The sequence below is a fragment of the Lepisma saccharinum genome, chromosome 6, assembly GCF_977018435.1.
Source record: "Lepisma saccharinum chromosome 6, izLepSacc3.1, whole genome shotgun sequence".
In the NCBI taxonomy this organism is placed as follows: domain Eukaryota; kingdom Metazoa; phylum Arthropoda; class Insecta; order Zygentoma; family Lepismatidae; genus Lepisma; species Lepisma saccharinum.
The window spans coordinates 80,760,264-80,772,461 of NC_139234.1; the positions used below are offsets into that span (position 1 = coordinate 80,760,264).

The 12,198-nt window shown below is 36.7% G+C and overlaps 1 protein-coding gene across 2 annotated transcripts in view; it reads left to right on the forward strand.

Moving 5' to 3' along the window:
* The window catches only part of LOC145988916 (uncharacterized), a 195,484-nt gene that overhangs the window by 44,466 nt on the left and 138,820 nt on the right, over positions 1-12,198 (forward strand). For both annotated transcript variants that reach the window (XM_083124213.1, XM_083124214.1), the window contains exons 5-6: positions 3,411-3,560; positions 8,572-8,707. In XM_083124213.1, coding sequence (XP_082980339.1) covers positions 3,411-3,560; positions 8,572-8,707 — 286 coding nt within the window. The remainder of the gene's footprint in view (positions 1-3,410; positions 3,561-8,571; positions 8,708-12,198) is intronic.

Here is a 12,198-nt window from a genome sequence, read left to right on the forward strand (position 1 = left end):
ACCTTCTTACAGGTATCTTACCACCAAAAGCATCCCAACGAGGATTCTGTAAACTTTTCTGTTATCTTCCATAGTAACTTGCCCCCTGGAGTCTTCTTTTTTGTATTTATTCTAATTCTAGTAATACCAGCTCATGAATGTAACCACCACTCCCCTGTTCTTTCTTAAGATTTTATTTTTTTAAAAAAAATCTGGATTAATGATTCTCTTATAGTGTGAGGGATCACATTTCACACCCATGCAGAGCTGGAAGGAGAAAGTACAGTTTGTATGTTTTAACCATCACATATTTTCATTTTAGATGACAGAATAAAAGTTTGTAAATAGAAAAGTACCATGCATCCCTGAATTAAGTATGCAATTTCCCCTTTAATATTGTTTTCATTTTGTAATATAACTCATAAGCATAGGCGGAGTTCTGGAGGGCAGGCTGCCCCCCAATTTAAAAAAGACTAAAAAAATAACACATGATTATGTTCAGTTACTACATTTTTGTTATGAAGCCATACCGCAAATCTTGGCGTTTTGCATGATGACATGTGCGGTAATTGCACCGCAATATCAGGTCTTAGACGATTTGATTGATGTGTACAGTTTGAAGAAAGAAAAGACGTAAAATGACTTTGTGTTGAGTCAACAGTTACTGCTGAGGCATCAAAAGAACTTTTCAATTTAATTTTTCTACAATTTCTGAAGCTTACTATTGTACCGTAACTTTTTTAAAGTAATACGAGTATTGTATCAATAAAAAAATAATGAAATGTAAAATGCAATAATCGTACTGTTTTGCTTCTTTTAAAACTGACAACCAATATACTATATTTGTTTACTTAAGCGAGGATATTTAACATTTTCAAATCTAAAGGGCCTAAAACTCAGTGTTTTTAAGTTGTTTATTTTTTTAATTTCTGGGGAAGGCCTCCGGACCCCTTATAAGCTAGGGGATATTCAATAACCCTCAGGTACATCATATGCTTCTCCCAGAGTCTGCCCCCCCCCCCCCCAAAGCAAAAGCTGAAACTCTGCCCATGCTATATAAGTATTTTAATTTAGAAACTGATTCATATGAAACGCTATGAAAATTAGGTTTTGATTATTACCTGACACTTGGCTTTTACCAGCACATAACTTCCAAACCTAACTCCTGTGCTTTTAAAAGTACAGAATGTCCCAAAATGATTACCCTGATTTCATAATGTTCTTATTCTTTAGTGATTGCTCTGATTTTGATTTTTTTTGCTATTCATGATGCATGGAAGGCTGCGCAGATGTTTACGTAGATGTTGATGGCTACCCAGCACCTTCACCCTTTTCAACTGTACCTCTTTATAAAACTTTTGCATCCAAGATTTTATGAACTTCACATCTGATGGTTGTTTTCAATAGCGATTTTGAAACTTCTGTTGCACTGTTTTTGGTGATTTCATCTCAGCCAGCCACATGACACACTAAGCCTTTTCTTGTGTAGAAGCCATGTTTTCAGATTAAACAGTAACAGCGCTCCTAGTGACAAACCTGCATATTAATTACGGGCGGGGGTCACATCCTCCAAATGTCAATGAAAAAAAACATAAAAATGTGGAGTTTGCCCCCTCTTCTTCAGCTATTTTGGGAAGAAAACCAGAACTTTTGTATTTTTTTCAACGAATGGACCTTTTGCAACAGAATGAAACTTATTTCATGTTTGTGGGTGAAATACAATTTGAATAATGAGCCAAAATGTAAATCTCTGTTGTTTTTTTTACAAAAAAATAGCCAATTTGCATATTACTCATAAAATTGTTATCACTCGGACACTATGGGACCAATCTACTTCGGATAACTTTTGTTTTTCAGCTAGAACATCAACACATGCAACCGTGTAAAAAGGCCGAATCCCCCGAATGTCAATGAAAAAAACATAAAAATGTGGAGTTTGCCCCCTCTTCCCCTGCTATTTTGGTAAGAAAACCTGAACTTTTGCCTTTTTTTTTTTTTTCAATGAATGGACCTTTCGAAACAGAATGAAATTTATTTCATATTTGTGGGTGCAATACAATTTCAATAATGAACCAAAATCTAAAACTCTGCTTTTTTACTAACACAAGTTCAATACAGCCCAGGAAGCACAAAATGAGAAAAACACAAAACACAGTCTTCCACATTCACTGCTCAGACCGATTCTGGTGAGGCCTCTCCTAAAAGTGCAGGGGGGAGCCTTTTCATCTGGCTTTGTTTTGTCCATGCTTCTTCCTAGCTTCCAGCTGCATTCCATTTATAGCATAGAGGTGACAGAAGTCTGATCATGCCCCCCTCCCACCCCCACCCACTTTAGCATGACCTCCTGTTGCAAGCAAGCTCCAAAAATTCAAGAACAAAGACGACAGTGTGCCTTATCTCTGGTGAGTCACAGCATCTAAGCTTGAAGGAAAACAGCATCATAAATACCAAGCATTTATTGCTTCTCTGTCAACTCAGGACTGGAACACGTGACATGGGCATGTTGGAAGGGGGAACTTTGGAAAACATGATTGCAAGATATGTTCCGGAAAGGACTGTCAGTGTTCCCACCTCAATATACAAATATAAGTGTGGCAAACTCTCGATAATTGTATCTAAAGCTGCATGGTGCATGTCTGCACCAAATTACGACAAGGCACTTACTTTTGTCGTCCAATACCTGGGACAAATTTCAACTAAAGGTTAAAAAGTAAAGTCTATGCAGCATTTTCCTTTTTTATGCTTTAAATTCAGTATCTACCAGGATTTTACTGTCTGTTTTGATAAGACATAATCTTACCATATTAACCTATAGATACATGTAAGTATTTTTACTAAGTTACATTTTTATTTAAATGTGTCCGAAATATTCCATTTTCAGCCATTCAGGGTGTGTTCTTTTATCACAATACAATGCACAATTTGATCGAAATTATAATGCTTAACAAACTTTGTGAAACCATTTATTTTTCCGATTTTAGGAAAGGAGATAGTGTTAATTGCAGTGTTTTGTCTGTGGAAAGTTTGTACTTGACATCCAACAGGAAATCTGTTCTCCTATCAAAATAAAAAATGTCTTGCATATGTTAATGTTCAGTTCAATCGCATTAGAAGAGCAGTTAGTCACACTCATCTTATAAATGTTCTGTCAGTTCATGTGTGTTCAAATTATATTGTCTTCAAAAATAGTTCAGTTTGAAGAATTAGGTATGTGCAGGTGTTCCACTACCAGATAAGTCTTATGGTATAAACCAGCCTCCAAGTCTGTGAATGAGAATTGGCATATTCGATTAATGTGTACAACATGTGCACTTTTCAGAATGTACAGAATGTGAGTATTGAACACTGTCAAAATGCATGCTGTTGATACTGTAATGAAATTTTTTTTTGGCGAATGAATGTTTTCTGATCTTTGTTGTCTTTTCTTGCAGGAGTTTCTGATGTGCATGAATGATGAGTTCATGCCCTCAGTTAACACCAAATTGGAGAAATGTCTGTTCTTAGTCAGAGACTGGGAGTTTGTGGACGAACATGCTTCGGGAATTGAAGGAGGCAAAGCATTTTTAGAGAAAACATTACATGTTAGTTGGTTCTTTCTTTAATTTTTTTATCATCATAATTTTCTTTGTTACTTTACTTTATTTTACTTCATTCCTTAACTAACTAACTAACTCTCCAGCCTTCTTAAACCCGAAGGTTTAGCAACACAGGCCTTCCATCTGTTCTTATCCTGAGCAAGATCTATATACTCTTTTCCATCCCTACCAATTTCCTATAGGTCCATCTCAACATTATCCCTCCATCTTCGTCTTGATCTTCCTACTGGTCTCTTACCATCAGGTTTCCCAACAAGAATCCTGTAAACTCTTCTTTCCTCTCCCATTCATGCCACATGGCCTGCCCACCTAAGTCTTCTTGATTTAATCATTCTAATAATATCTGGACATGAATACAAATTATGTACTTCTAAATTATGTAACCTTTCCACTCATCTGTCTCCTCATCCCTTTTAGGTCCAAATATTTTCCTAAGGATATTATTTTCACATACTCTCAATTTATGTTCCTCTTTCAATGTAAGGGACCAAGTTTCACACCCATATAATACTACAGGCAAAATTACTGTTTTGTATATTTTAACTTTTAGTTTCTTAGATATTAATGAGAAGACAAAAGTTTATGAAGAGAGAAGTAACATGCATTTCTTGAATTAAGCCTACTTTTTTTCCTCTTTAATATCATTTTAATTTGTCAGTATTACTCCTAAGTATTTGAATTTGGAAACTGGTTCAAATGAGTTGTTATCAATAATTAGATTTTGATTATTACCTAACACTTGGTTTCGGCCTGTAAGCATATACTGTATTTAGTTTTCTCCTTGTTAACTTCCAAACCTATCTCTTTAGCTGTTTCGAAAAATATTTTAGCATTATTCTTCATTGTATTTATATCATCCCCTAATAAGTCTACATCATCTGCATATGCTAACAACTGAGTCACACCGTTTAATTCTAGTCCTTCGTTAGTTTCTTTTACCTTCCTAACATCATATTCTAAGGCAAAATTAAAGAGCAATGGAGATAATGCATCTCCTTGTTTTAACCCATCATGAATTGTAAATTTGTCAGACACATTATTACCCACACGAATTTTACTTTCTGTTTCACTGGTGCATAGTTTTATCATATTAACAAGCGTCTTAGGTATTCCAAACTTGACTAATATATTATAAAATTTATCTCTTTTGACTGAATTAAATTCTGCGAGGTTGCAAAAGTAAATTAATTTTATACCAGTATCATTACTTAATTCATGAAGACTTTCTTTACCAATCGTGGGTTTAAATGTCTCTTCTTTACCAATCTGCATTACAGTCACCTAACAGAATTTTCATATCATACTGGGAAATTATGAAAGACCTGTTCTAACTCTGCATAAAAATCATCTTTAGTATTATCATTTTTATCTTCCATTGGTGCATGAATATATTAAAATAATTTTACACCACTTACCCTGTAAAACTGCATATGATATCCTATCATTAATAAATTCTACTGTTTTAAGAGTCGAGATAATTCTATTATTTATAAAGAAACCTGTTCCAAAATTATGATTTTTAGTACCACCATAGAAAAAAGTATAATTTTTAGTTTTACAATTTCCGTCTCCTGGCCACCTAACTTCCTGGACAGCTACTGCATCTAATTTATACTTAACTATCTCGTCAACCGTACACTGAAATGCCCCAGGCTGGTAAAGGCTTAGAACATTCCAGGTGCCTAATTTAATATTCTTGTTCCTAATGTAGATCTTATCCTTAGTCCAGGGTCCTCCCAAAGTAGTCCCAGCCCGGAGATCCGAATTGGAGACTTATTTTACCTCCGGAATATTTTACCTTGGGTACATCCATGGCCTCATATTGCTGATTCTTGACATATCTTTTTACAGTGCAGAGTTGTCAGCTCTACGCCTAACCCCCAATATGAATGAAGGACCGCACCTTTACTTCAATTCTTAAACTTTTTATTTACCATTTATACTTTTTTGTCTTTTTGGTTGCTCTTTTCCAGTATTTAACTTTAAATCAAAGCTCATTAAAAGCAGAAGAGAATGGCACCAATTTGAGCTCTCTTCATCAAATAGTTTTTGAACTACAGCTGTTTAAAGAATTCAAAATGTCATAAAATTACGACTATATCCTCAACAGAAACAGTTCTGCGGAATGCTACCAGATGGCAGGTATGCTTAGAGCTGTCAGGCAGGGTTGCCCCCGTGATGGCGGGAATGAGAACTTTGTGTGTCAAGATGCAAGTTCATGATTATTACTGTGGGGTTGTGTATTTTTTTTTAAAAAAGAAGATGAAAACTCAAGGTCAAGGAGAATGTTTATCTCAACTGACCGGAAACTCCATCAAAAATTTGCCCATCGATCTGGACAAACCGCCACTGGTAGCTGATTGTCCCAAGTTACGAAACGTATTTTTTAAGTAAGTACCGTTTTGATATGTACAAAAAACAAGTAAACTTTTTGTAACAATTTTATTGTTACATGAAAGATCACACTTTTATCTACTTTTCCACATAATTGCCACCAATATTAAGGCACTTATCATATTGAACAACAAGCTTTTGTATTCCGTCGTCATAGAAGTTTGCGGCCTGATTTGACAGCCACTGCAACATGCCTGTTTTGAGGCTATTGTCGTCATCGTGGTGCTGACCTTGGAGATGCTTCTTCAGTTGGAGAAACATGTGGTAGTCAATGGGTGCTAGATCGGGGCTGTATGGAAGATGATCAAATTGTTCCCAGCCAAATGATGCGATGAGATCTTGAGTTCGATTGGCTGCATGTGGACCGGCATTGTCATGCAGCAAAACGATCCCTTTACTCAGCATGCTGTGCCTTTTGTTTTGAATGGCACGGCTTAGTTTTTTTAAAGTCTCACAATATGTTTTGGAATTTATTGTGTCACCACGAGGCAAAAAATCAACAAGCAACACCCCCTTCCTGTCCCTAAACATGGTACACATGATTTTCCGGACTGAAATTGTCTGCTTAAACTTCACTTTCTTGGGCGATGTTGAATGCCGCCATTCCATGGATTGTTGTTTTGTTTCGGGTGTGACATAGGCCACCCATGTTTCATCGCCTGTGACAATTTAGCTTAAGTACGCGTCACCTTCAGCTTCATAACACACACGAAAAAAGTCAAGGCGCTACCTAAATGTTTGCTTTTGCGCGCCTCAGTTAACATTTTTGGTACCCATCGTGAGCACAATTTTCGATAGTTTAAGCGTTCGGTAACAATTTAGTAGATAACACTTCTTGAAACTTCAGGGAACTACTCTGATAACGAAGAAATCGTGAAGCGTCTGTTCTCTTTCACTTTTTTGTCGACTTTCTGCACCAAATCGACAGTGATCACTGAGGGTCGCCCACTCTGTTCCTCGTTTTGAACATTCTTTCGGCCATCTTTGAAAGCTCTTACCCATTTGCGTACCATTCCATCACTCATAATGTTTTGTCCATACACTTCACAAATCTGACGATGAATTTCAACTGCTTTTACGCATTTATCACTAAGAAAACGAATAACAGCGCGTATTTCACAGTCTGCGGGATTCTCAATCAGCGGAGGCATTTTAAATATGCAAAAGCAAATGTATACATGATCGATTGTTGCCGCAATGGCATCTGTGGCTTGCCAACAGATGTAGGTGCACAGTGCGCATGCACAGGACACCGACCGCAGTGCTGCAATGGCGGAATTTCAAAACGGTACTTACTTTAAAAATACGCCTCGTATATAAAGGCGAATATGTAGTATCAAAACAATAATACGAATAGTATATTTAAAAAAAGAAAAAGAAAAAATCAAAATCAAGGAGAATTTTCATCACAACTGGCCGCAGTGACATCATCAGAAATGAGACCATCGATCAGGGCAAACTGCCACTATACGGTGATTGCCCCAAGTTATATAAAGGTGAATATGATAGTACAAATAGTAAATTTTATAAAAATAAGAAAAAGGAAGAAAGAACCCAAAATCAAGCCCATTGGCTAGTACCCATTGATCAGGGCAAACTGCCACTAGTCGCTGATTGCCCCAAGTTTTATAAAGGCGAAAACGACAGCACAACAGTTAGCCTGGCGATGCAAGAATGACGTCAAAGTCTACTCGGCGATGACTGTAGATGTGAGGTGAAAGCTTGGAGGATAAACCAAAAAAGATTCCATGTGTTTTTTTTTAATTCGGTATCCTGTTTATTAAACTTTATTACCAAAACATTTGTTTCACGAAATATTCATCGTCCATCCTTGAGTTACTTCTGGCATCTATAGACCTCGCCCCGAAAGGGTTAAGCACCAAGTTTGATTTTGTCCTCTAAAGTTACACTCCAATTGGATTAACTTAAGTTATGCCCATGTTGACTATGACACTGGCTAAGAAGGAACTGCTTGCTACAAGATAAACTAAAATGAATGGTTAAGGGGGGAGGATCCAGGGAAGTATGAAGATATCAGATGATAGATGATAAATGTCCCGCACCGTGACTATGCGGTCTAAAGCATCATGCTTTGGTTTCCAGCTATGGGACGCGTGCAGATTCAGGTCTCCCGGGGGAAGTGTAACAGCTTTTTTCTTGAGATGTCAACCTGTATATGGTGGTCACCCACCATCATGGGGAAATTGGGAGCTATGATCGAGTAGCATAACCAGGCCATGAAAACCTACAAGAATGGCTGGGGGTTCTCCATGCTGACCACACGTCAGCCCAAAACTGGTTGGATGATTTCCCACCTCAACAGGTGAGAGTGAGGCTGGCAGTCAGTAGGTAGGGTCTGGCTCTCAAGGGTTATTATTTTAGATGATATTAAATGAGGTGGATCCTATGCTAATATGAAGCGCACAGTACAAGATCATAGGCTATAGTGAAAAACCTGCCTATTAAGATAGACAACGATGAATGAACCTTGTTTAGATAAAAAAAAATTGTGAATGTAAGTAATTTTTTAGTCATACCTTGTAAATATCTGCCAAATGTTTGGTTCAGTTATTTCAAATATTGTCCCATTTTGCATCCACAGGATTACAATAAAAGCAATGATAATGCTAACTATGCTCGGCAGTATATCGAGGGCATTTTCAAGGATATTGCCTGTTTTTTAATGACACATCCTGGAAGGAAGGCACCAAGACAGAAATTTGATGGAAAGTTAGCAGGTAAATTACTTTTTCTGATTTTCTCAGCTTTTCTTGAAACAGTTGGTTGAGAAGGTAGCAACTAAATTACAATTTCTACTTCGTTGAGTACAGTTTTAAGCAATTCAAGGGCTTTATGCAACATGACAAGCCACATCAGTTAAATTTTTAAATTCAATTTGGCTTGGAGCCAAGATAACACGTGACTGCAGAACGGTGAAGCATGTCACAGATGCCGACCTCTTCATCCCACTTATTTTTAACCATATTTTTAACATGAAGACAAGTATACTTATATTGCATAAGGAGTACTAACCTGTGTTATAAGAGTTGTTCAAAGTGGTGGCCAACAGCTTTCACAAAGTCCCGGCATTTTTGATGAAATATTGATTAACACACAAAAGTTCCTCTTCCATAATTCTTGTAAGTTCTGTTCTTATATTGTCTTTCAGTTCATCCATAGTTTGGGGTTTGTTTCTATGGACTCTATTGTGCTTATGAGCAACAAAAGTTACACCTGCAATGTGAGCTTCAGACAGTTTGTCATTTTGTAAGCTCTACTGGTGGCTAAACAGTCAACTTTTGCATGTCAATGTGATGGCGTTTTCTTTCACAGAATGATCAAGAATAACAATGCTGTAACTGCTGACAGATTAGAGATTATGGATTGGGCGATAGACCTGAAAAATGTGGAAAAGTCTGAATTTGAGAGGGCAAAAAAAGTCAGGGAATCTTGCCTTGATTGCTTTTTTTTTTCTTCTTGGATCAAATGAATGTGCCAGGCATTTTCTTTGAAAGATGTCATTATGAAGCCCTGCATGGCAACAGGATATCTTGAAATCTTGTTGCTAAGTCCTGGTGCAAACTTTTGGGCCCCTTTTATGCGCAACACAACAAGGATGCCAGAAACCAATGATGGTAGGGGGAGAGAGACATTTCTGGATGGGTCAATAAATTTGACAAGTCTCTAAATATTACCTGGAAAATGCATTGAATTATAAATGTTTCTTGTCTGTATGGGAGTAGTAAGGGGAGAGAGCTGTCAACAGATGGGAGGGACAGGGTTGCACCACTAGTGCGGTGCCATCCAATAGTTGTCTGACATTGTAGTATAGCATTTTGTTCGACATTCTGAAGGAACATGGAAAGAAATTAGGATGCAATGCAACCCTTTAATTTTTCGAATGTAGTGATTCAACATTTGTTGGACGAACATTTAAGCTCCATTGATGCATGCAATTATTGTTCTATATCACCTTTCGACTAATGTTGAACTTCAACAAAATGTCTCATTACATGATGTGACAAAAATCACATGCATGGCACTCTTATGGAATTAATTTTTGTTGGGTGTCTTCAGATTTCGACATCTGACAAAAATTGCATGCATAAACTGAGCCGTGTACAGTCACAGACAGTTCTGGGTAGTGACAATTTCATTGACTTTCAATGGGATAGTTACAACCCAGAAGTGTCCATGACTGTACATTTCGGGTGTGGTATCACAGTTCATTGAACAAACTTTTTGTGCATGCGATTTTGGTCGAACATGCTAGTTCGATATTTGTTTTCCGTTCCACAGACTGCCCAGATAATTCAATAGTTTAACAAACCAAATAGACACTTTTGAAAATCTGGCATGTTTTAGAAGGCTGTTGAGTAAACTATGTAATTCACTTCATCACATGTAGTATTAGTTTTGTTATTATTTTTCTTGTTACTTTGGCCTCCCGATGGCATAGTGATAGTGTTGCCACCTTGTAATCAAGGGGTCCCTGGTTTGATACCCGGTAGAGGGACATAGGGGTTTGGATCCAAATTTAAACTGTAGGTCCAGTCCCAATAAGCCTTACTGTGCATAAAGTAGACTTAAAACACCAACTCAACTCAATTCAACTCTTGTTATTTTCTGTTGTTAGTTCATTCCAATGTAATATGGCAAATGCTGTGTTTGGAATCTTCTGTTAAATAAATAAATCAATAAATTTGTCATCTGCGACTTCCGGCAAAAATCACATGCTATATGCTCTTATTAATCCAATGTCCCAGTATGACATTTTTTGTCGTTTATGTTTGTTGGATGCAACATCCAACAAAAATCGCATTCATAAAAAGGACTTTAGACTGCTGCAGTACTGCAAACGTGCCACTAGAATATTATTACTCTTCTGGCTCACTTAACATTATTTAATGTAGCAATGCATAGAAAGGTTTTCTTGCAACCCCTCCCAGCACAATATTGGTCTTGCACAGGTTAACACACATTTACAATGATATTGAACTCTTATTCGATGTCAAAAAGAATCCAACAGATCTGGGTGTAACTATTGAATAATATCATGACAAAGTGAAGCAGGTATCTATATTCATAAACATTATAAAAAATTGACAAGTGCATGCTCCCAACCTGTTTTCTGCTACATTCGCATTGCAATTCACCCTGCCCCTCTTCCTGTCTATTTAAACTAATGAGAGATGGTAGCCACTGAGTAAAGTTAATGTCTAGTGTTATGAAATAAAATAATAATAATGATAATAATAAGTAGGTAAATGTTTTAATAACTTGAATCATTCAATCCTAAAAGTGTATCACTTTCTTCAGAAATCAACCTTTCTCTGCCAGCCCTGCTAAATTTTCACTTTTCTTCTACTGATTTATATGAGGTGAGTTCAGAAGGTGTTCCGTTTAGTAGGGACCTTGATTTTTCCCAAACGCGATAACACTGAAAAATGTTAATTGCTGCAAACTAGTGTTTGTGAATCTGCAGTAATATGTGGACACATTTTTCATCCATCTGAGATAGCGATATAACGCGAATTTGGCATAAAATGTAAATTGTTGCATTTTTCACGAATTAAAAAAATGTTCTTAAACAATTTAAATTTCTGCGAAATCCAGCATTCTTGTATGTTTTAGGCTTAAAAAACAAAATATGCCATTTTTGTGCATGTAGAATGTGCACGTTTTCCAACATTTTAACCAAGAGAAAACTATAATACTTGGTATACATGGCATAATTCCGGCAGCTACATGAAACCCTGCATTTCCCACGATTTTTTTGCTTCTATCAGATCTATTGGCATCACAGAAAAAAGTAGTGATGTTCTGACAGGAAATCGAGAGTTCATCTACCACCACATGGACCCGTAACATCAGTATTTGTCCACTGGGAAAAAATGGAATATAACTTGCTCAAATATCAGTCCCAACATACCAAACTCTCATGAACAGGTGTAAGTCATGTGGCATACAATTTAAAACACTAGTTTCAAAACACTATGCTATAATTTAGGTATATTTGCCAGAAAATGTAAATTTTGAGAAAAAAAACACCAAATTGTAAAAGAAGAAATCACTGATTTGAAAAATCAAGGTCCCTACCAATTAGCCATAAATAAAACAAGAATCAGTAGTAGGGTCATTCCATGTCAAATCAGGTAGAAGTTGACCCTCATATTCACCGATTTTGATGATATTTGGTACACAGCTTTGCTTTGCTCCAAAACCGATA